The sequence below is a fragment of the Oreochromis niloticus genome, linkage group LG15, assembly GCF_001858045.2.
Source record: "Oreochromis niloticus isolate F11D_XX linkage group LG15, O_niloticus_UMD_NMBU, whole genome shotgun sequence".
NCBI classification, from domain to species: domain Eukaryota; kingdom Metazoa; phylum Chordata; class Actinopteri; order Cichliformes; family Cichlidae; genus Oreochromis; species Oreochromis niloticus.
The window spans coordinates 5,727,307-5,753,901 of NC_031980.2; the positions used below are offsets into that span (position 1 = coordinate 5,727,307).

Sequence of the window (26,595 nt, forward strand, 5' to 3'; positions counted from 1 at the left end):
ACTTGAGCTGCAAATCATCTAATGACATTATTGCAACCACTAAATTCTCATTCCCACACAATGGTTTTAAATCGCACTGTAACGGAAAATGGTGGGTGTATTGCAAAGATGATAAGTGAGAAAGCAGCAGGCTCTGTCTTTTGGCCCTCTGCGCCCTCACTTTGACCTCTCTGCGGTTAACTGGAATTGGACAGATTGCAATGTTAAGGGTGTGGAGGTCCATATGTCTGCCAGTTGCTCAACAAAAGCTGCGTCACAGTTTGGGGTGATTTTAAGAGTTTAAGCAACAAGCTCTTCAAAGAAGCACTTCTTAGTTACATAACATTGCTCTTACACAGAGAAAAAAACTGTTGCTGATGAATCTTTATGGTTCATCAGCAATGTGCTTGTACTTTCATGCGGCTTCTTTTTTCATAGATCCCCAATTCTTTTGCTCACTGCAGTGGTTAGATTAAACATTAAAGAGTAAACAAATAATGAAAACAGCAATTAATACCTGTCTCATTTGGTGTGTTCTACCCACTGAAATAACCCCAAAGGTCATCGCTCTTATTGTGATCTATGACTGCATTGTGAAGATACACTACTGCAAATGACTAGGGATGGGTATTGATAAGATTTTAACGATTCCGATTCCATTTTCGATTCTGTTTAACGATTCGATTCTTTATCGATTCTCTTATCGATTCTTGTTTTTAAAAAGGAGAACACTAAGGTCGATTAGCTTAGAACTGTTTTATATCTTCTCTTTCAACAAGATAGAAATTTAGGAGTAACATGGCCTTACAAACCCAACAGTGAGATCTTAAGAGATCCACAGCCTACGGCTCTTCAATGGGGTGTCACAGGGTCCCCGGGGAAAATTATAAACGTAAAATAATAACGATTCCAAGGAATTGAAACAGTGGGAACCGGTTCTCAACAAGAACCGGTTTTCGATACCCATCCCTACAAATGACCATGTAATTAAATGCACATAAAATATGCAATGGTGTCCATGCCATTGAGTTGGTGCTCTATAGATGCTTAACCAAGAATGTGGATTTTCTAACATATGAAAGCCCTTGTGAAAGGGGATACTTTAACTCAAATCCTGATCTTTTCCTAACCCATAGTGAAAACTAAAGTAAACACCGAAAGTAAGCCACACTTAACAAAGTGCTTTCAGAATGCACTTTGTTAAAGTCCAGACTTCTCATTTAGGTTGGTTCGCCTACTAAAGGCAGACATTTTCACTCTTCTGTGGAAACTCACTAAAATGTTCTTTAAGGAATACTTGCATGGCTAAAACTACTGATTCAAGAGCTTGGCTGAACCTGTCAGTCAACATGCAGAAATCAGTCAACAGGGATTGTCATGAAAATGAAGCTTGAAAAATGAAGTCATGTTAATCAGACAATTTCTAGATAGATCATAATTTGATCAGTTTTGACAAAATCCCCGAAACCACTGGCTAAAATGGAGCCCCAACCCATGATAACACCTCCACTGTGTTTTACAGATGGCTGGACACTCACTGTTGTACTTCTCTCCTGATCTCCTCTGTTTATATTGACAATGATTTGAACCAAAAATTTCAAATTCGGATTCATCACTCCACAAGACCTGTTGCTACTGATTTTCAGACCCGTTTTTGTGTAATTTGACATAACTCAGCATTTTCTCTCTGTTTCTCCTTCCTAAGTAAGGTTTCTTGTCAGCCACTCTTCCCCTGAGATCATTTCAGTAAACAGTAGCTGAATCAACTGAAGCTTGCCAGATGCATCTCTCATGTCTTGTGTCAGGTCTCTGTTGTATTTTTTTAGATGCTGTAGATAGTTTTTTAAGCCTGACACTTTTTTGTAATCCACTTGTCAGGTTCATCGCACACCATATTGAAATATGTGAAGTTTACAGTTAAGAGCTTTTCAGGAATCACCATGTTGGTGCAAAAATGCTATGTTATGCCATCTAACTGTGTTATCTTTGGTTCAATTAAAGAAACTGCTTCTAGTAACAAAGTGCCTGAAGATACAGTTTAAAATCTGTTCTTTGTCTGTTATGTGTAGACACAACATTGGCTCATCCAATAGGTGCCTTTTTCATGCTTGAATGATTTAGAGGTCAGTGTTAAATGGCTTAAGGAAAAAAAGAAACATTCCTCTGAAAATGGTCACATATAAGGGCTGGGCTGGAAATGAGTAAAAATGTACAACTGTAAAAAGAAAAATCAAAAACAAAAACACACACACACACACAGTGAAAGACCTTCAGACACCCTGGAGAACAATTGCTTCTATATTTCTACAATGTATTAATATTGTTGGAAGGTTCAGCTGCACCACAAACAGAGCAGCACATGTTGGTCAGTATTTTGCAAACACTTTGTTGGAGCTGTTGGACAGGAATATCCGTTAAAAGACTCATTCCCCAACAAAAGGTGAACTCCTTCTGGGCTCACCTGTCAGCACAACACAAATATAGTACTGCCTGAACCAGCTTTTCCACTCAATTAAATGAACCTCCTGACATGATTGTTACCCAGAGGAAATGCTGCTAAATGCAGCGCTTCGTTTAGGTAACAGTCATGTCAGGAGACAAATGTATAACATGCAGGCACAAAAATCCACATCAAAACATTGTAGTATCCCAAAATGATGATATACACCAAACAGTCATGACATTAAAACCCTCTGTTGACTTGTGTGTAGGTCCCCTTTCTGCTATCGGCTAAACACCAGAGTCGCTGTGTCCTGTAGGTTGCGTTATGCATCACATGGTGGAGTGTGCTTGCTTTGTAACAATGTTTAGGTGTAAAATCCACATGATTGCCAGGACTCGACCTTTCCCAGAAGGCATTGCATTGTTTCACCTATCAGAGGTCTAAATGTTTTGGCTAATTGATGTAAATGCTCGGCTCGTCACCATCAGGGTTTCCCTTTCAGTGACTCAGAGCAGAGAGCGTGTGCCAGCTGTCCGCAAACCACACCACCACTACTTAAGACGCCAACCACTCTCTCGCATTGACACACACAGAACTGCAATCACAGAAGGATCCCGCTGTTCATTTGTAATCACACCATCCGAGCATGCGCATGTGAAAAAGTAGAATAACGGCATCCCAATCTAAATGCAAAAAACGTCTTTAGAAGTAGCGTACTGCTGCACTGTTGTCTTTTATTTTGGGCAGTGATACAGTCTAATTACATCTAATTGTGTATTTTTATGGTTCATTCTGTATAAACCAACACAAATATGAAATTCAGTTTGACAGGGGAGTTTAACTCATTTAACTCAATGAGAGGAAAGGACAGTTTTAAGTTATGTTTGCGCAGAAATTCAGATTCGTCACTTATTGGATGTCCACTCACTCCTGTGGATTCTATTTTGTTTTTTTTTTGATGACTTATGTTCTTCATTTCTCTCTTTCCCCCTCACTCCTAAAACTCTGACAGCAGGTGGTTGCCCTCCTAAACCTGGTAATGTTGGAAGTTTGTCACTGGTAAAAGAAAGTTCTTCCTCCCTTCCATCGCCAACTCCTTGCTCAAAGCAGACTGTGTGATCATTGGTGTTCTCTCTAATCTTGTTTGAGCTTTAGCTTATAATATAAAGTACCTTGAGGCAACCACTGAAGTGAACTTACACAATATAAATAAAACTAAATTGAAACATCATGGATACATATGATGCAGGAGAATAATTTTTTCAGTTTTTCAGAAGCTTGAAATGTGACAGTTTTGACAGTATTTTGGACAGCAACCCTATCATACAAATCCCTGCAAGGCTAGGAAGTTGAGCAAATGTGAATATTTTATAGCATTTAACAGTTTAATAGAAATGATTGGCCTAGCACTGCTTGGAAGTTACACCCATAAAAGTTGCTAAATGTCTGGGTATCTTGGGCTCTGTTCCATCGTTTCTGGCCATCCTTTTTTAAGAAATTCTCTCCCTGCTTCTTTAAACCTTTAAAGGTATCTGGTTTTCTTGCAATGGTTCAACTGTTATAATAATTACAGCCAGTATGAGTAAACAAGTATATCACAACATAAATAATGTAAAAATAATGCCCTGGACATACTTATTTTGCTGGTTATTAGTGTTTACAAGGCATTTTTGCCTACATTTGACACTGCAGCAGCCTGGAGAGAAAGACAGAAAATGTGACAAGACTGACAGTCTTGCCTGAATTTGAAACAGAGCCGTCGCAGTTACACACTTCATAACTTAGTGATCAAGCCACCATAGTGAGTGCAACTGTCAAATTCAGTCCATTAGCTAATTCCTGTGTTGTTTCCATTTACTCAGTGGATAGATTGTTGGCATGTTCTTGTTTTATAGTGATTTTTGGACAGCTATGGCTTCATTAATCTTCACTAATCTTTCTTTCAACATATTTTCTTTAACGAAAAAAAAAGTTGGATTCAATCTGGCAGAAATCACACTGAGGCAGCTGTCACTGATTATTAGAAGCATAAAATTATCGGAACATTCTGGAAGACACATGTTTTTAGACTTCAGTGATTCAAAGGCAGATCAAAAAATATTGAAAAATAATCATTTCCGGAATTATATCACCAGGAAGATCCTCAAAGTGGACTAAGATCTGTTTTGTTGCATGCACGCTGCAAAAAAAAGTATACAAAATTGCAACAAAAAAACGTATTACATTTTCAACCAACTCACCGCTTGCACACAGGTCTTTTGTCAAATGTTTCCAATTGCGTTGAATTAAATGACCTTTTTGTTTGAAGAGGCCTCTGCTGCTTTCTGCCAAGCCTCTCCCATGCAAAGTTAAATGAGAACAATCTGTATCTCTGTTTGATGATAACACAGATCTCTGTGGCTAGTGAAGCACACCCAAGGCATAATGTGACCTCCTCACCAACGAAAGATGAAGTCAAACTTTGTGGTGGCAAACAGACCTCGGTAGACAAAAAAAAGACAACACTGATATAGATATTGCACACACACATTTACACACTGGGTATCCAGCCCAAGAAGGAAAATCGCATGAGTCATTTCTCCTGGAGAATACATTTAATAAACATTTAAAACCTTACATGCATATTTTAATAACTTGAAGTATATCCACAGTAATCCCTCCTCCAAGCAGAACAAATTATTCAAGCTTTCCTTTTGTGCAAAGGCCTTGTTCTGGTCACGGCTTGTTTGCAGCAGAAAGCACTCATCAAAAAGTTCAATCTTATATTGGACACAGGTGAAGATATTTGCAGTGTCACCAACAACACCTCCTATCATTCCCGGAACAAAAACACACAGCCTTCCCATCTGGCCCTCTGCATCGACACAGTGTGTCACAAAGAGTTAGATCCAAACCTTTAAAAGGCTTCCTGTGTTTCAGCCAGCATCTGCTTTCTATTTACCCGCCTCTAAAAACGCCTGGCCACGGGTAGGGAAAGTACCTGAGAGCGTGTGCTAATCACACTAGTTTGGAAAAAAGGCTTTTAATGTTTCTAGTTTCCCTGGGTCATGACCAATAAGAAACATTCAAAAGCAGGTTTTATGTTTGCGGCCTCCATCTACCTTCTATAGAGCTCCAAATCAGGGGCTTCTCTTCCGAGTTACAGTGCTATGCAAAAGTCTTGAGCCACCTCTCATTTCTTTATGTTTTACTAGGAAAATGGGAAATAGGTGCAGCGATTTATTGCCATGTCCAAATTTATATGGAAATACAGTATATAAGGCAAAAACAGAGCTGAATTGGAAAGACCTATTGACTTTAAAGTCAATATATGGTATAACCACCTTTATTCTTCAACACAGCCTGGACTCTCTTAGGCAGCTTTCTTGTCATTTTTTTAATTAGTCTTCAGGAATAGTTCTCCAGGGTTCTTGAAGGACATTCAAAGCTCCTCTCTGGATGTTGGCCGCCTTTTGTTTGCTTTAATAATCTTTAGGTCTGAAGAGGGCAGTCTTTACTGTTCCACTGTATGTTTTTATCCAGGTATTCTTTTACTGCAGTCGCAGTGTGTTTGGGATCATTGTCAAGCTGAAAAATGAAGCTGCTGTCAATTCAGATGGTATTATATGGTGGATCAAAATCTGATGGTTCTTCATAATTCCAACAATTTTCACAAGAGTCCCAACACCACTGGCTGAAATGCAGTCCCGAATAATAACAAACCCTCCCCCATTTAACAGATGGCTGAGACACTCACTGTTGTGCATACTGACAACAATTTGGAGCAAACATTGTGAAATTTGGCTACATCAGTCCATAAGACCTGTTACCTGTTTGTTACAAGTCAGCCTTTTCTCCCCGTTTCCTTTCATTAACAGTGGCTTTTTGGCAGTCACCCTTCCACTCAGACCATTTCTGTTGAGGTTTCAACGAACAGTTGATGTATCAACAGAGGGACCAGACACATCTTTCAGGTCCTGTGTCAGGTCTTTGTCTCTAAAGGACATGACCTTCAGATCCTATTCAAAATACTATTTTATGCCTATCAAACTTTGTTACCTATATCATTTTTTATCAATTCATTAATTAGAAAGTTTTTGTGACAGGCTGCTGATAATAAAGTTCCTAAAGATACAATTTACAATTGATTCTTTGCTAAGTTATCTCTTATCTCTAAACACAATTGTTCACAATTATTCATCCAGTGGTTTAGGTAGCTTCTTTTTTTACTTGAATAATTTTTTATAATGCCCTGAAAATGGTCAGATACAAGGACTCGACTGAAAATCTGTGATCAAGCTGCCAAAATAAAATTTAAAAAAAACTTGGAAGACATCCAGAAAGCCTGGAGAGCTATTGCTCAAGATATGAAAAAAGGTTTTTCTGTTTAGTAGCTTTTTGGAAAAAAATCTTGTAGGTTGTTATCATTCTGAAACAACTGAAGTTGTTAGACACTATGGCTCGGTTTTTGTAAGAGACATGTTTCATTTTGAGGTTTTTACATGTTACAGTTAACTTCCCATCTATCTGAACATCTACACGAGAAGAGATTAGCTGTAGCAACCAAGGTCAATAAAATCCAGTAATTTGCATTAACAAAAATCATCAGTGGCATGAATTCAACCTTTTTTTTTTATTTTTGAAGAGGATCAGCAAAGAAGATTGCAGCAAAGGACACTACTGATTGACTTATTTAACTACATTACAGGGTTTTCTGCACAACAGGAGCCTGAACTGTCTGTGAGAAGCTGCAAACCAATGAGTGACAACAGCTTTATATCAGGATGGGGCTTTAGTGGTGAGCAGGTACTCCAGCATGTGGCTGTGTGAACGTATAACCCTCTGATATATATCCCACTCCATTGGTATTGTTCGGTGAAGTTGTTGATGTTAAAAAAGATTAAACTTATGTCCTTTTTATATCACTTGTCTTTGACAGCACCTGCAGTTGAACTCAGATACAGCATTGCTTTGAGTTTAATGTTAACATCAGCATGCTAGCAAGTTCACAATGGCAATGACATGAAAGGCTGATGATTTGTAGGTTGAATGTTTTCCAAATGCCGTAAAAACGTTTTTATTAAATCATACTGTTGAGGGTATAAGTGTGTCTAGCAAATGGCATGAGATTGCATCCGGTGCCTATCAAAATATTTCAGTCAAAACCACTTACTTCAACCTACTTCTGCTAGATATAGTTTATGACATCTGTAGGCTTTATCCTCTGGGAAGCATGAATGACTGTTAAATAAATGTTCATGGGAATCTCTGCAATAAAATAATTCAGCCTGACCCAAACCCACCGATTAACTGTGCCCATTCTGGTAACGGGGGCCTAACTGGTGTGGTGTGCTGTGTTTTGAAGCAGGCGAGAGTCACTGGTACATATTCAGAACATATTCTAGAAGACTTTGAAGATGGAGCCGAAACAGCATCAGGTGCTTTCTTTCTTTGCAGCGGAGATGAGGAATTTTTAGAACGCTTTCCAAACTCAAACACGTTGACTGAAAACAAATACATTGACTTGTTCTTCTCCAAATTTTCCCCTGCTTCTTTTATGACTGATTGACCTCCAGAGGCTTTCTAAATGCAAGCAATTTTTCCCCTTTTGCTCGGCTTGTTATTCAAGACGGTGTTTGAAGCCTGAGTTGCCGCGTCTCTTTTCTGGCCAGATTGCACAACAGGCAATAACGGCGTGCTGCCTCATCATATTACAACCAGGCAGGTCAGTCAGGTCAGGCACAGGTAACACCTCAAAAGCTGCTTTCTTGTAAATTGTGAAAGTAAAGTTAGTGCTGTCCTGTTCAAGGGGACAAGAAGCAAATTTTTTTAACATTATGATAATCCAGCTCAACAAAGTTTCCTACTTTGCTCATAGCTCTTTGCATATCATCCTTTTGCCAAACAGCGACCTGTACTCTAACAGCTTTACAATATTTATGATTTACAGATTTCAGTGTCAGTCTTTGTAGGATCAAACAACACCATACATCCAGCTCTATAACCCAGCTGAAATGCCGCCGAGCTTCCCATGTGTGAGTCGTCCTTCATTTTACAACGTCAAGAACTTCAAGGCGCTGGGAAAGAACTGTATAAACTCACTCTATTATTGTCTGCATATGTCGGCAAATGCAGACAATAATTGACTCCCCGTGCACATACTGTGCCCTACCAGATTTCTAGACTAATGGTTTAAACAGAGAGCGAGCCACCTGAAGTAGGGAAGGTGTTTAGGACAAGCTACCACATTGTAGCTCCAGGAAGAAGAAGGAAACTGAGAGTAAATGAGCTCTGTTTTACACGCAAAAAAATAAATTCAACCATTCTGTTAGAAAAGAAGCCCCATAAAAGGTGTTTAAAGGAAAAATTTTATGATGTGTGCATACCCCACCTCGCAGAGAATTGCCCAATAAGCTGAAACCCAATCACTGCTGCTGTAGCCTGGCGTCTGCCAAAAGCACTGAAGTCTCAGTTGAATGAGAAGCTGACTTGCAGCTGTTTGACAGAGCAGAACATTTTCAAACTTTGTCTCTCTCTCCCCCCCTCCCTCCCGGTTTTCTTCCAGGTGTCCATCTGTGTTTTCTCTTTCTAAGTACGCCCATTTTGCATGCTCTGTAGTCCTGAGCTGTATTTACAATAAAAGCCTGGAAAAATAAACCCCACTTTGACCTGTCACACTGTCATCAGCCATCAGAAGGCTAAGCTTTTCCACTTCTACCTGCAAGAGCTCATGTACAGTACACACCTGGATATACCCAGAAGTATATACACACCAAAACCGCAAGCAACCGTACTGTACACAGATAATCCTCCATACACACGCACACACACACACACACACACACACACACACGGTTTTCAGGGGCACACAGACACACACGCACACACACACAGATCACACTTTGTTTCCTTTCTTTCTTTCTTTCTATTTTTTTTTCTAATTCTCATTGTGCCATGGTCTGTTTGTTTCAGGGGCATGGTGTCAGGAAGATAAGAACAACAATTCATGAGGGAACACAAGTGGCAGAGAACAGTTTACGAGAGCGTTTTTGTGAAATGTGCATGCCATATTTCGATAAGGGACAATATAAACTATTTGGACTGTTCTCAATAAACATGCGCTCATGCAACGATTTCAACTGATGGCAGCTGTGCTTGGCTTACAAAGGAGCATACTGCGTCTTTAAAGAATTATGTGACAAAGACTTTTTTTGGTGTGTGTATGCGCAGTAAGCCACTGGAAACCAATAATCAACTGGAACTTCCCGGCTGTTTGCTCAGTGACCTTCAATAGTAAGACATAGTGCTGCGGGCCTGCTCAAGGGTGGAGTTTTATGCTCAGATAAAATGTTCATTGAAAGATTTATCAACAAATGCAAGCAAACTCAGTTTTCTTCATCAATGCTAATGAATTAGAGCAAAAGTATGAATACTTCAGCACACCCTGCAAGAGAGCTCTGGGCAGCTGTGTTTGCCTGCAAGGAAATTCCTTGTATGTTTCTCCAAGCATGCATGTGAAATATTTTGGCCCGTGATGATAAGTCTTTAAAATTTGCTGGGTTCATTTTTCCACAGTAGACTGTCTACTAAGGCATACAGTCACAAGAAAAGGGGGAAAAAATGACATTCACATTACTCTAACTGCACTTTCCCCCCCTAGAAGTCACTTGTTGCTTTATCTCAGAGGAGTAATGCTTAACCTTTCTGTAAGTTAACTCTCACTTAAGTATTTATATTCACTGTGAATTTCTTAAAAACAGCAACAGCAAGATTTTTCCCATCTAATAAAAAAATTCTTCGTTTTGAAGGCTCCCTAACCCCCACCCCCATTGATCTTTGGCATGCCGTGGGTTTTTTTTCTCCCTCTCTCTCTGTCCTCCGCTCAAACTCCAGATCCAGACAATCACCAGGCGAGCTGTCATTCTTCCAGCCTCAGGAATGTCTGAAAACCTCCTCCTGATTTCACATATAAAAAGAAGACTGCAAAAAAAGGATGGTTTGTTTGTCCCATTTTGCATCAAACGAAGACACACCCGGATACATTAAAAAACATATCATCAACATTACTGTGACAAATTGTATATTTTAAAAAAGAAAAAAAACACATAAAATTGCACCAGCATACAGAAAGGTTACTTATCACTTTGACTTTGGCTGATTAAGGCCAGAGGCAGCTCTGTGGGGCTAGTGACGACGGTCTGCTGCCACACGCTCATTTGGGCTGCCACTGTTATTTTCTGCTTTGCCCTTGTGAGTCTAGGAAATTGAGCACACATGTCGCGAATCAATGCCAGGCAAAAACTGTGGATAACATCAACTGTAAGGCTTTTAATGTTTCACTTCCATCTTAAAAATGTTTATGTTATGGGCAAATATATGTGCTTTGTATTTATGTACAGTGTTGTGCAAAGGTCTTGAGCTCCATGCATTTCTTTATATTTTGCTTCAAAGGAGCCAGACTTTTTCTTGTATTTTTAACATGGTCTTCAACAACAGTTCAGAGCTCAACTGAGTGCTCAGTTAGAGTAAAAAAGCTCTATGCAATGACAAGTCTATTTATCATTTATAATATCTTTGCAAAGTGTGTGGTGTGTTCTTAGAAAACAGCATCTCAAAGTCATGTCGTTAAGAAGTAGGAATACATCCGGCAAAGACCTGATACAGGACCTGACAGATGCATCTGGAACTTCAGCTGATCCACCTACTGTTCACTGAAGCTTCATCAGAAATGGTTTCAGTAGAAGGGTTGATGTCAAGAAGCCATTCTTAATGAAAGAAAACAGGGAGAAAAGGCTGAGCTATACCAAATTAGACAAGAACTGGACTGAAAATCAGTGTCAACAGGTCTGATGGAGTGATGAATCTTTGCTTCAAACTGTTATCAATATGCATGGAGAAAGTCGGGGGAGATGTACAATAGTGAGTGTCTACAGCCATCTTTTTGTCTTTTATTTTGTTTTTTTAGCTTGTCATGTCTGGTAGCTCTTGCAATCAGAATCAGTATCTGAATGCACTGCTGAACAAAACGCGTTAGCCTTTCCAAGATGAGCTCTATAGATCTGCTATAGGCTCGGCTTGTTTGTGTTTTTATTTTGATTCTTTTATTTATTTACCCAGCAATTCATTTCTATTATTATTCATGAGTGCATGTGTAATATGACAATGCCAGAGATGACAGGCAGAAAGAAAATAGTAAAGAAAAGGGGGAGAAAACAGGTGAAAGCATAAGAATACAGTGATCTGTAAAACATGGTGGAGGCTCTGTCATGGTTTATACTACATTTCAGCAGGGATCATGTCAAAGTGACGGAATTGCAGAAAAGCACCGTCAGATTTTGATCCACTATAGACCACCATCTGGAAAACATCTGATTGGCAGCGCCTTCAGTTTTCAGCATGACAATGATCCAAACACACTGCCAATGTAGTAAAAGCATACATGAACAGAAAAGCGCACAGAGGAATGCTATCAGTCATACGAAGCCCAGACCTCCGAATTACTGAAGCAGTGTGCGATTATCTTGACAGAGAACAGAACAAAAGGCAGAAAACATCCAAAGAAGAGCTTTGGATGTCCTTCAAGAATCCTGGAGAACTACTCCTGAAGACTACTTAAAGAAATGACAAGAAAGCTGCCTAAGAGAGTGTTGAAAAATATAGGTAGTCTTACCACTGTATTTCCATGTATGTTTGCATGTTTCAATAAACCACTGCACCTATTTTCCTTTTTTCTAGGAAAGCATAAAGAAAGAGTAGCTCAAAACTCAATTTTAATATATAAACTCTGTTCGTCTTTTCTCATGCTGACTCTGAAAAGGGGTTAAGTCAAAACACATATAGCACTGTCCTTGCACTTGACTGAATTCCACATAAAAGAAAAACTCTGAACTTCACAAAATCCCTCAAGCTGTGTGCAGATTGCCAGTGCAGGACATGTTTGCGAGAATCAGATAAGAATGCTTTGAAACATGACTGCACATGCAGGCCAAGAGATAAGGAAAGTGTCCGTACTGTGCGGCATGTGTAGGACTATAACAAAGCAGGGACAAAGGAAAAGAGACTAAGGACTAACGAAAGTCCCCTGACACTGATCTGAGATCAATAAGATAGAAACACGACTGATGTCATTCCTATGTATGGCACACTGCAAGTTGGTGCAGGATGGCAAACGTAAAGTTGAAACTGTTATTGAAAGTAAAAAGTAAAAAGATTCAGACAGATAAAAAGTATTGTTTTATCTCTACTGGAAGTAGAGATCTCAAGATTTTATGTGTGTGGCTTTACCTTGTAAGCAGTGTGTGCAAATAAAACTGTAAATTATACTAAAACCAAATACAGTATATATTATTGTATTTTTCATGTTCTGTGATTGGCGAATAATGTTTATATCACAAATTGAAATGTCAGGACATTAAATCCAACGGGTCAGAAGAGGAGAGAGGAGAAAACATATTGATGCTACATAATGACTGCTGTGATATTCAATGATTTCTTTATTTTTATGCAAATATGTATTGCTTGGAGGTCTTTTGGACTTTTTCATCTTCATCTTTCAACCAGCTCTTGAATAAAAAGCCAACTGTTGCATAATTAAATGGCCTGGACATGCCTTGGATATCTCTAGAATTAAATCTACTAAGAAAACAAATATGGATGAATTAATTATTACATAAGTTATTACACATAATAAGTATATTGAGGTCTGTGGAGTTCCGATGAGATCATCTCTCTGGCTAAAAAAAAAGAAAAAGAAAAAACTCCCTGGGGCTGTTTTTAAGGAAATCTGCTCGTCTGTGGTGTTCATATATGAGCAGTGTGTCAGGTCTCAGCAACTCCACAAGGTTCAGCCCCTCAAGAGATACATTTCCCAGATCACTCGAGGAAACCTCTGCATACATAATTCTGACATGAAACTAGTGAAATATTTGTTTCTTGCAGCTGGAATATTTCAAGATAATTGAGCCAATACCTCAGTAGGTCCAGTCCGCTGCTGTAGACTGACATGTCATTCATTAAAGTGATCCAATCACGATTACATCTTCATGTTTTTTATTGGAGTTAGAGGAGACATCTTTCATCCTTTATAGGCAATCAGAAGAGAAATGTATTGCTCATTTGTCTCCAATAGAGTATACATCATTGTTTTAATAATGTTGCACTATGGCTTCAATTTCTGAGTGACGTGAGGTGAATTGGATTTAATTGACATTTGCCTTGCCCAGATGGCTGTGTGTGTGTGTGTGTGTGTGTGTGTGTGTGTGTGTGTGTGTGTGTGTGCATATGTGTGATTTTGTGTGTTTGAAAGGCCATGTGTTCCACTGTAAGATCCAGGGACTGTGTTTCTCCCACCAAATCACACTCTGGCCAATGTTACTTTTCTGCCTCAGGGGATGAATATCCCTGGGAACCAAGCCCCTGATGAGAAAAACCTCTACAGCCAAGCTCACACGTGTACCTTTATGGGTACTGGGAAAACAATAACACAAGAGAACCTGTGCAAAAACATACCTGGTACAAATCTATGCTTTGTGAGGTGTCTCCACTAGGTGATCTGTCAAATACGAAGCATTGGATGCAAAGTTGACTGCTCTGACTTTTAATCATCCTGTTCCTGCCAGCTCCACACACACAATTAGCAGCCACAGCATCATTTGTTGTCATCCAACTGGGGTTTACAGATTTTTTTTCCAACTTAAGCCCTCACAGGATCTGGAGATCACTTGGGACTTGAGAGAAAGGGGGAGGCTTAATTCACAGAGAGACAATTAGGGGCATATGCCATTTGCCAAACAAATGGCATCAAAGCATTGCCCATTAAAAAGGAAATTGCACAAAAATTGACCCCAAGTCAATTAGGCTCATTATATTTTCTTCAGTAGTGTGTCACAGGCAGTCAAAAGAGGAGGAGTTGGAGGGTTGGAGGGTTTAAAGGCTTGGTCTGAATACTGTACAAAGAGCTAGAAAACGGGCCAGTTTACAAGAAGGAAGCAACCTGTGTTTGTTGTGCACGGCATCCGTGTTGTGAATTAGAAAAAGAAAGCAACATGTTGACAGTTAAAGGCATTTGTGATTGTGATGGGAGATTTAGTGAGTGTTTGTTGCAAACCAGACCATAGCGACAACATCAGCTTCGATCTCAATGCGATAAGGCTCTGCTTAAAACATGTTGTGCATACCAAGCAGTCTGGGACCAGCGTTTTTCCCCCGCCATTCCAGGACTCCCGGTATTCCTGTCTCTGGCCCAAACTGTCGCAAATTGTCACAAACAATGCACAAACTGCCTTTTGTTCTCATGTTTTGCCACAATTTACTGGTCACCAAAGCTTACTGAGGACCTTTAACTGTCATTTTCAGCAAGCAGATATTATGTTGTGAGGGGGCGTAGTCCACCCTAAACCACAATCTTTCCCTAAACCTAACCACTTCTTTTAGGTGGATAAACCTAACCGAACAGCAAGTGAAAACTAAAATAAACAGAGAATGAAAACAATGCACAATACACAAAGCTATCATGAACTGCAGCTTCCAGGTCAACAAACTGGCGATTAAAGCCACTGCCACCCTTCCGACTTGGTCAGTCTTTCATACAGAACCGCTAGCTATGGGGGTCCAATATTACATGGAGGAGGCAGAGGTGTGTAATTCTAAAATATCATTAGCTCTTTTTATTAGAATGCATTGTTTCTGCATGCACTGTACTTTCTAGTGCTGTAGCAAATTATTTTCTTTCAAATACAAAGGATGGGGGGTTCAGTCTTGCCTCCTTGTGTGGAAAATGTCCATAGTGTACCGGAAGTCCTGCTCAACCATGGAATAGTTCAGCACCTAATCCACTATAAAAAAACAACAACAACAACAACAACAAAACAAAAAGAAAATCAGATGCTGCCACAACCCAGTTCCTACTAGAGAAACATATAGTCATAAAATACTGAACTACTGATTTAATCTCAACTAATTTTGCAATTTTGCACAGAATGGCACCACAGTGGTGTGCTAATTAACACTGTTGCCCCACAGCAAGAAGTGCCAGGGTTCAAATCCAGGCCGGAGAATTTACATGATCTCATCATGTCATTGTGGGTTCTCTCCAGATACCAAGGCAAGATGGATTCATGTTCAGCAGAAATTCTAAACCTTCCATCTTGATTCCCAAAAGTTGATTCTGTTCATCTGGACGTAGCGTTTTCACTGGGAGAAATGTTTCGTCACTCATTCAAGTGACTTCTTTAATCTCAGCTGACTGCAGGTTTCCCCAAACTTATAAACAGTATATTTGCATAATGACTGAATCTAGTACCACTGAAGGAACAAAGGGCTGGGAGGTCAGGTCCTTCATCATTAATATGCAAATTCTCATGACCATTGATCAACAACCACTGATCAAAGCTCACTGATCAAAGACCATGAGTACCATTCACAGAGAGTTGGGGAATGGCTGCAATCACAGCATTGGTGAAAGATGTACCCTTAGGCCCCCTCCTCGATTCAGAGATGGTCTTTCCTTTTTCACGTAAATGGCCTCCTTGACTCCCTGCTGAAACCAGAGTTCCTCCCTGTCCAGGATGTGTACATCCTCATCATTGAAAGAGTGTCCACTGGCCTGTAGGTGTGAATAGACTGCGGAGTCCTGGCCTGATGTGGTAGCTCTTCCGTGTTGTGCCATCCGCTTCGCCAGAGGTTGTTTGGTTTCCCCGATGTATAAATCCTGGCAATCCTTCTGGCACTTAACAGCATACACTACATTACTCGCTACACTACATTACGTAGTTTCAGTCATTATGCAAATGTACTGTTTATAAGATTGGGGAAACCTGCAGTCAGCTGAGACTGAAGAAGTCACTTGGATAAGTGACGAAACGTTTCTCCCAGTCAAAACGCTACGTCCAGATGAACAGAATCAACTTTTGGGGATTTACTTACCTGGATTACTGAGTATGCATCAAGACCTACCATCTTGAATTTTGCAGCAGAAATGTTTTGGTAAGCTCATGTGAAAACTGTAGCTATTCTGTCTCTAGCACCAACAACACAATGGTCCTGAGAGCTGTAACTTTCTGGAAATTCTCTCTTTTTTGGACCAATTTTTGCAATAAGAATTGAACATGTATACCTAATGGAGATGCCTGAGAGTGCATACAGTACTTAAAAATGTTGAATTTGAGAATATTCTTGAAGACAATGTAGGAAATATAATGCCTTATGCACTCAACTGACTTTCTGTAATTCTGTGATATCAGTCAGTGATCAGATAGACTTGGAATACTTGAAAAACAAACATAAGTGAATAGGAGTATATCCCATCTGGACAAAATCCAATATATTTCTAATGTATGAATTATTGGGTCCACATCAACAGTAAGTAACATCCTTGTCATGTCATGAGTCCTTTTCTGAAAAGAACAATAATTGTGGGGGTAATAAATGCAGAATATGCCTATATGTCCAAATCAATACACACAAAGAAATAGGCTTTTACCTCTTTTTCTTTTGAAAAGAGAGACAGGATTGAGGGCACTTTAGACTATTGAAAAGCTAGCTGCCGATCCCACAGTCTTCCTTAAGTGTAATGACAGAGTGTTATTCAGACAGCTTTCTCTGAAGACACCATACCATTAGACTGAGAGAAAGGCGGGGGCAAGCTGTGTCACACACAAAAGTAATTGAATCACTTCCTTTAAGCCAGATTCAATTACTGCCACTCATAAATGGTCAGGTTAGCTGTCCTATGGGTCCATTTATCAAGTCAAAGAGACAGTCAGGGGTTTCTTAAGGAGTAACACTAAGTATAATTTAGCAATGCGGTATTGTCGGCGAACAGTTATTGTCTAAACACAATGTCAAAGGGAATTTATATACAGTGTTGGGGAAGGGGTGGATTTGTCCTTGTCTGTGCAAGGACAATGAAGAAAAAGTGCTTTTTCAGCCAAATTGTTATTACTGCTAACTTTCGCACACCTGCTGCTCTCTGGTAATCTGACCTTGACATGAGTACAATGACAGCTGCACGCAAAAGAGTCCACTTTGAAATTATACCAGAAAGCTTCATGTATAACTCAAGTACCCAAGAGCACAAAGCAAATAGGAGGTTACACTTTTCAAGTTTGTTTGACATAGGTGACTTTTACGAGCTAGGATGCTTTTAAATGACCTGGTCACTCTTTAAGGAAATGGGGTTTGTCAGCAGTCATTAGTGTTACCCAGACTCTTGTGGGAAATACTATCACACAACTATCTGATTGTGTGTTGTGTGTTTGCTAAATCTGTCTCTGTGCTCTCACAATCATCTAATTCCCCAAATGATGTATGCAGCAACCCAGCTGGTCTCGTCCTGGGCTTGGATCAGAGAATACAGTAGGCCGCTTTTGAAGGGATCAAGGAAAAGACTCCTGCTGGTAAACAAACACAGTTCAAAACCTTGCTTGCTGGAAGTTTTTTTAAGGGTGCATTTGCAATAAAAGGGACTAATTTAAAGAACTGCAGTGGGTTTTATGGATCAGTGTTTACAGGAATAAGACAGACGCAGGGAGGGAGTGAATGTGTTGTTCTGTTAGGAACAGCACAACAGAAAAATAAGGAAAAATGTCACAATGTGCCCTTTTTACTTTGCTTTATTTTAAATCCAATAAAACTGGATGATCAAACTTTGTCCCCATTAGATGCTCAAATATTACAGAAAAGAATAGAGAGGATCATAAAAGGCTATTACAGGAACATTTCAAGAGTGCAGAGAGCAAAATTCAACACAAGGATGAGAAGAAAACACTAATGTCTGTTTGCCAGTGGCAGCTATAAAGATTCAGAACATGCAGGGTCAAAGCAGTCTCTTCTGTGTCTTAAGTGGGTTTTAAAGTGATAATTGTTTTTGACAGACTGTAAAGCCTGTGTAGTATTTCTGTACTCCAAATTATCTGTCAGTTTTCCTGGGGGCAGGTCATGGTAGAGGGAGGCTCTACTTTGTGGTACTTCTTAGAGGTCTGAGCTGTTTCACTGTCTCTTTCTTAGTGAAAGCTCTGCCATCGCATAGGAAAAAATAATGTCAACCTCCTCTTTCTCTCTATAGCTAAAGGAAAATGCTGAGTAAGACATTTTTTAAAATAACAATAAGTGGAAAAGATTACAGCATGTGATACTTTGTTACCTTTGTTAAGATGCAATAAAAAATGCAAAGAGCCTAAGGTAGCAAAATATATAGCACTACAGGTGAGGTAAAAACCAGGAAGGCGGGCTTTAGAAATGTCGCAGAGAACGAGAAAGGCACTAAAACAAAGTTACATTTTAAGAATTTAACCCTGAAATGCAAATTTTTTTTGAATTTTTCCTACTAGTCAGCTGGTCATGCCAGAGATTACAGCCTATGCTATTTGAGCTTTTTGGTTTGGGGCAGGGGTGTCAAACATAAGGCCCAGATGCCAGAAAGGGCCTCTGAGTAAAGTATCTGGTTCCAATGGACAGCTCTTGAAAACATGAAGAAAGACATAAATTTAGGACTTTTAAATCTATTTGCATAAAGATTTCCCACATTCATGCATTCATGCTACAACAATGTAATTAGGCAATAAATTACATTAAAAAACAATTAATAATGATAAGGTTGCTGTTTCTATCTATTATAGAAATGTCAGGGGTTTTTAGACCAGATACACAGCAAAAACTTTCTATTTTATAATTACGGGACACTAAAACTTTTTCTGTAATTTTACATTTTAGTTAGCACAAAGAGTTGTGCTAACAGATTCCTTTACTTTATTACTTTTCTTTATCATTTAGAAAAGAACTGACATGTCCAGGTAAAATTGCACTTCTTTTTCTTATATTAAGACATTTTTAGTGATGAAATTTGTAATGAAATGTATTTATGCTGACAGTATGGGTTTGACATGCCTGGTTTTGGGGATGTCAAATTCATTCTCTACATAGATTATGGGTCTGATCTTGAGCCAGATCAGCTAATCTTAATGTCAGTCCACATCAGCAGTCAGCTTAGCTCTTTGTAGCATCCAACTGCTAAATTTAGGATGGGACAAAGTATTTAAGCTGTAAACAGTACCTGTGCATCTGCAAGCTGCTTTGCAACCCAACCTCCACCCTGGATGCTGCTTTCATGTCACATCTTCCTTAACAGATCTAATTTCGGTTGTCACTGATGCCTGCTGTGTTTAAGTAATGGGGGCCTTGCTGCTGCTCTCTGCTGTCCCAAAGCAGACTCATACTGCCATATATATTTCTATTATATATTAATACTAACAATAATCTTTTGCCTATGGTGGTCCAGGCTGAGTTAGGTCTTATATTTTGCTGGATATATGCTCAAACACTACATAATTTACCCACATGCATTAATCCAGCCATCTTCCATTTATGCAACAGTTTTCAATAGTGAAGCCTAAATAATAGTAATAATAATAATAATAATAATAATAATAATAATAATAACAATAATAATAATAATGTTGGGCCACAGAACATGTGTGAAGAAGCAGCCGCTCTACAGCTCAATGAGCAGCAGCAAAGGAAGAGGAGGAGCTTACATCAGCCAATCAACGCAGGAATCGGGTAGCAGCATGTGACGCAAACCAGGAAGCCACCTGATGTGAGAGGGGTCAGATAAATGCAGCAGAACTGACGGTCACACGGGACAGGTGCTTCCTTAATGATACACATCACACTCATACACACACACTTGCATACTATATTAGGCCTGTTGCTCATCCCCTCCCTCAGCTGTGTCAGAGGCTTTCCCAGACATCCAGCTCACGCTCACACACACATTCACACACACACTCATGCATCTTCAGACAGGAGGGGCGGGGTGGGGAGGACAAGCAGGCCAAGGAGGACGGAGGACAGGGCACGCACACAGACAAACCTGACAACAGGCAGGAAACTCTAGAGAGCAGCCGAGGCTATTTTCTCTCCTCTTCCAATGGGTTCAATTTCCATTTCGGTCAAAACAGGTAGGCGAAAAAAAACACTTGCGGGGAGGGGGGTATTCAAAAATTCCCAAAAACATAAACAGGAGCACAATGAAAACGTCAAATAAACCTGTAAGAAAACACTAAAAGCACCAAATTAGAATCGTCTCCTGTTTTACGTATGAGAGGGATTTGGATGCCTCATCCTTCCTATCATGTTTCCTCCTCACAGTCTGCAGGAAAGCATAAGTCACATATAAAGTTTAGGACTTCCGCCAAGCTGTATCAACTCTACACATTGAGACAGAGAAGAATGTGTCGTTTGAGTTATCCATACGTGCAGATTGCATGGCGGAATAAAACAATGGGACCATCACGATGGGGTCGTGAGAGGGGACCGCTGGGGTTGGGGACAAGCCTGAGGGAGGGGGGATACTTTGATTCAGTGCCAGTTTGTGCACGTATGCAAGGCCGCGTCCCCTATTAAATATGCACACAAAGACGCACATTTGGAACCCTTTAAACTTCTGACCTCAGGAGGGATGCAAACATAGTGCAAGTGCTCATTCCATCTAAACTGGGCCAGACGCCTTCACCGTTCTGTGGAGACCCAAAAAAAAAGAAAAACCCAATGCTGCAATTTAGAAAATCATAGGAAGTAACAAATTTTATATGATAACAGAGGTGCATCCTTTTGTCATTGTGTCATCTCAGCAACTTTAATAGTACGTTTCTGTTTACAGGAATGGGGCTCTGTCATTTACTTCTGGGTCATGGTAATGTTTCTAAGATTGCAACCACTAGTTTGGCTATTCAGGAACCATTTATGGTGAAGTGGAGCAAAATGGGTTTGACCGCCAAAACATCTGAAGATGCTCAGGAAAACTTCATTTTAAAAAGCTCTCTTTCACACTCGTGTGTGAGCAAATTCCCCAGAACATTCAAATGAGATTATAGTTTTCCCCAAGGACCCATCTGAATATGTACGATCTTTATGAGCATGTGATGGAGAGGGGAGAAAAAAGAAATTAAAAGCTCATTGCTGAGGGAGCAGCGTGCACTTTTTTATGACAAGAATGTTTCATTGTTTTTACAACAAAACAGATTATAATGCCGAGGCGCAGGCAGGCGGGCTCACAGCCGGTTGCTCAAGCCCACTTACAGAGATATAATGTCAGCCTGCCGTTTGTTTCAGCGAGTGTCAGTTGGGCACAGTGGGATCTTTTTTTTCCCCCTTTGTTTGTTTTCAATGGCCCATAAACAGTCTGGATAAACCAACAGAAAAAGACTTCTCTCGCTCTTTCCTCTACTTTTTTTTCTCTTTACTCTTTCTCCCTCCACTTCTCTTTGCTCTGTGGCTTGCCTCTCCGAACCTCGTACCCACAAACACTCTGGGATTGTTTTGAGCTGTCTGGCGGAGGAAGGAAAGCAGTGTGAGAAAGTGGCTGTTTTTTTGGAGCGGACAGGAATTGGCCTAACGGCGCACGGTTCCTCTCCTCGCAGCGGGAACAATGCCGTGGCGTCACACCCCTAGGCTGACCCTCGCTGTTTCACATGGAAAAATGTTCCCAGAATTCCGCTCCCAGGCTTGGAGGTATAAGGCCGACAGTGGGAAGGGAGAGAGAAAGAAAAAAAGAGAGAGGGATGTCAGGAAAGGTAAGAGGGGAGAGGAAACCTATGCGACCAGGAGCATTTGTAGCCATGGTGACATAAGCTACGACTTCTGAATCTGATTAGTTAGATGGAGGGGTGGGGCGTGGCATTAAAATCACGCGTCCCAACAGCCACTCGTATCACTGAGCCGGGAGTACAAACAGAGCGCTGTTCACACAGGTGAACTGTAGTACACTACAAACTCAAGTCCTTGCATTGTCACACTGCTGCCCCTTCACTTCCCTGTTCATTATTATATTGTTGTGCCTTGACAGTGTTTGTATAAAAACTAATCAGACTTATCAGCTGTTGTAGGGGCAGATGTTGCAGTGATATTGGCACGCAAGGCTCAACTTCCTAGTGGCCTAATAAGGTCACCTCAGGGAAGTAAAGCTGAAGCAACCATTGTGCAGTGGTTAGTGGCTGATTATCGGGTGTGGATGCTGGGCTTTGGAAGCTTCCCACATCCGACACCAAACTAAGTAAGCATCTACTACTACTGCTACTGCAACATTATACCACTACTATTACCTTAAACTGTTGATACAAGGCAGGATTGAGCCATGATTTCTTGCTGTTTGCATAAAATCTTGACCCAACCATTTGAATATTGCAGAAGAAACTGAAAGTCATCAGATCAGGCAACATTTTTCTAGTCTTCTGTTGTGAACTGTAGCCTGAGTTTCCTGTTCTTAACTGACAGGAGTGGCACCCAGTGTGGTCTTCTGCTGCTGGTGCCCATCTGTTTCAAAGTTTGATGTTGTATATTCAGAGAGCTCTTTGCATACTTTGGTCGTGGCAAGTGGTTATTTCAGTAACTGTTACCTTAGCTCAGAGCAATCTGGCCATTCTCCTCTGACTTCTGACATCAACAAGGCATTTCCACACAGAGAACTGTTGCTCACTAGATATTTTCTCTAAAACCCAGGTGCGCCCATCTCACACCAACAGCTATGTCACATTCAAAGTCACTTAAATCATCTTTCTTTCCCATTTTGATGCTCACCTTGAACTTCAACAGGTCGTCTTGACCATGTCTACATCCCTAAATGCACTGAGTTATTGCCATGTGATTGGGCAATTAGATATTTGATTTAATAATCAGCTGACCACGTGTACCTATCAAAGGGCCATTGAGTATATATGCTAAAACAAATCAGCCAGCACCGCATTTCAGTCTAATGACAGATTTTCAAGTATTTCTGCCAACAACCAACAGCCAGGTGCTCAGGAGCAAATCTTTCAAATTTACATTTTCTGGAAATAAGGAGAGGAAAAACTACTCTTTTAGTCTGTCCAAAGCAATGCATTAAAGAGTTTTTGCAGAACAGTTTTTTAGGCAAATCAAGCAAAAAAATCCTCTCTTGTTTAAATCCCAATGCTCAGAGGGGATTTATATATCTTCGAACATGGCTGGAGGGAATCTTTAACTTTCTGTGTTTGAACATTCACAAGTCTTTGCTAAGGCTTTTAGGGATATGTTTACTCCTTCTCTCCCAGTGCATCATTTAATATTAAATCTAACACTAAAAAAAACCCCAGTGGACATCAAAATGCAGCTTTAGACCACAATTTACATACTGCAGGCACAGAAGTATGTTGTTGTGGAGCTTTATTAGCTCTACTAGTAACAATACACCCCGCGTGCAGCTGCGCAGTAACCATTTTATATGCCCTTGTGAGCTAACAGTGTTTGCATAAAGCCCCAGTAAAATCAGTGTTTATGTGTAAAAAGATCATAAAGCATGCACAGAAATCACACAACTGCTGCCAAATCTCCTTCTCAGGGAAGATCTGGCAGACTATTCTGTACAAGATACTCAAAGTGGCATACGTAGAACAAGGTTGTGTTTCTATTGTTTTGTACCACTGGGAGTTGAAATGAAATATGGTAAGTAAGTCTGTTATTTGCAGTAACACTTGTTAGCAATTTAATGCACACACTGCTTAAAAGAAAGCACATTGCTACTTTTATTATTCAGTGCTTGTTTAAGGACCTAAACAACAGCATCTGTGAGTTTGGCGCCCATCACTAGAAAGCTACACTTCAGAGGCAGACAACCAAACATGCTGATTGGGTTAATAACAGGGCTTGTGAAGCTGAAAGACTCAGTGATTGATTTGCTGAATACAGAGTCTTTAAATTCAAGGATGGCTGGCATTGAAAGGGCACTTTTGGTGATGTGATAAAACATATTGAGGTCATTGTTATGTGAAAATGTAACTGACATCTCTGCCGTCTGACGCACATACACTCACAAGACAAAACAAAACAATTAAGCAGCTAAGTCTGGATTTGTTGTTCTTCTTCTTGCATCGCACACATACCCCAGAGCCGATTTGGACGAGATCAGGACGGGGAAAGAGATGAAAAAGGAAGCTGGCAGGGAGTTTAGAGGAAACGGGGTGTGGAGTGAAAGCATTTGTGGAAGGAGAGGAGGAAAATAAGGGGACTGCCTGTGCCCCATTCCTCTGTTTTGTTTTAACAGAAGTTGGCAGCACAGTGCCCCGACCTGGTTGGCACTGAGGCATCAAACGGTCTCCACCCTGTGCCGTTACTCATTAAAGCCTCTGAATGTGAGCTGCACTGCCAAACTTTCTCTGTTTTATCCTTTGCATGCCATGCTCATCCTCTTTTTTTACAAACATAGCACAGAACTTTAAAGTGGAATACTTGCAGATTTTGCATTGGTTAATATGTTTCCAATACCAACTAGTTTTTCATTTTCTCCTAATTTTTTTAAATGTTATTTTTCCTAGTCAGATGAGAAGATCAGTGTTTCTGTCATGCCTGGACAATAAATATGAGGATGGCATCAGCTTAACTTTAATAGTGGACGCGGTGGAAACAGCTGTGTTGGCCTTCTGTCTAAAGGTACTGAAGGTATGCCTGTTTTTCTTCACATATTCACTGCAGCCCAGAGCTTCTATACATTCACTTGTATGTGAGAAAGCAAATGTCAGATTTAGACAGATTGGACATTAAATCCTGCCCACTCCCTAGTACAAAGTCTATGTGATTTCTTACTCAGCCCACATGAGAAAAGGTGAGGTAATTATGCTGTTTATTTATGGTAATGGAGCACCTTCAGCGCACTCTACCCAGTTGTCACCCCTGACCTAAACCAAAAGGAGTGTTTCCAGTAGCATGATTTGTCTTGTCTCTCCATCCATTTTAAGCACTTTCATCAATTCAGGAGGTGGTGGTGGGGGCAGCAGGGTCAGAGGGTGACAGACAAGCCAGTCGTCAGTCTATGGCAGGGCTAGCACAGAGAGACTGACAACCATTTACTGATATTGCCAATTTAGAATCACCAATGACTTTGAACTGTGGGAGGAAGCCGGGGTACCTGCAGATAGAGCATGAAGACACAGGGAGAACTTTCAAACTCCATGCAGAAGGGTCCCTGTCCACCATTGGATTCAAACCCAGACCCCTCACATTGAGGTGACAGTGCTAACCACTGGTGCACTGTGCCACTCCTATTGTGGACCATCTGTAACTGGCTGTTTGTTGGAAAAGGCAACTACCGGCCAGGTCGTAACCGTCGTAACTACCGGCTCTGTTACGACCCAATTCTTATGAAAGTCATGCAGGTCATCGCCCATAACTGTATGTCAGTTTATTCTGAGAAATGTTGCCACCTAACACCTTTAGCATCAGCTGCCTTTCTTTTCTAACAACATCATACTATGACAACTGTTACAAGCTCCTGAAGTACATAGAGCTGAGTTCAAATCTGCCATTTTTAAATTGCATTATTTTTTAAATGCAGAGGCTAGCAACATGAAATTTACACTCATCTATATAAATCATCTTTGTAAGTTTCAGATTTTGAACTATTGCCTTCGTTACAGTATGCCTCTAGTAAAAAGGTGTATAAGGACTCATTTGTGGCAAATGCAATCAGTACAATGAATAGTGAAATGCTTTGATGTATTTCTGTGATTTTATTTAATTTTTATTTATGTATATATATGAATGTGTGCTGATTATTGACAGTATTTTTATTACAAAATGATTTTTGTTAGTGGGGACAGGTTAACTGGAAACTCTAAATTGCCCAAAGGTGTGAATGTGGGAGTGAATGTGAGACCGAATGGTTGTCTGTGTCTATGTGTTAGCCCTGCGGCAGACTGGCAACCTGTCCATGGTGTACCCTGCCTCTCGCCATCCCGACAGCTGAGATAGGTTCCAGAACCCCCTCCCCCCCAACCCTGAAAAAAGGATAAGCAGAAGTGAATGGATGGATGGATTCATTAATGACTTGGTGAACCAAAGACAATTTTTCACTAATGTGGAAAGTAAAGTTATTCTGATTCCAATTCTAAAGGCCTTTACACAGCAGACGCATACAATTCGTGTGGATGTTTCACTTGTTACAAATATTTTTCTGATACACCGGCTTGGTTCACACTGGTTCACGCTGACCAAACTCAAATTTTCACATGTGATTAACAGATCTGACCAATCAGACCACTGCATTTGACAACAAATCCACTTGCAGCTCAAAATGCGCACTGGTACTGAAAATACAATGATATAGAAGTAAAATAACACTATTTTACCTCAGACACACAGATAGGTGCACTCCCTGCTGCTGCCTTTTCATGAGAATTGGATGA

General features: G+C 40.3%; 1 protein-coding gene across 5 annotated transcripts in view; it reads right to left on the reverse strand.

The window, feature by feature from the left end:
• Nucleotides 1-26,595, reverse strand: part of LOC106097917 (uncharacterized) — a 98,844-nt gene that overhangs the window by 41,505 nt on the left and 30,744 nt on the right. The window contains exon 3 of one of the 5 annotated variants that reach the window (XM_019346200.2): nt 10,515-10,657. The exons of the other annotated variants lie outside the window; for them this stretch is intronic. Coding sequence (XP_019201745.1) covers nt 10,586-10,657 — 72 coding nt within the window. The 3' untranslated portion in view covers nt 10,515-10,585. Of the gene's footprint in view, nt 1-10,514; nt 10,658-26,595 lie in introns of those variants that run through there. 5 annotated transcript variants of the gene reach the window in all.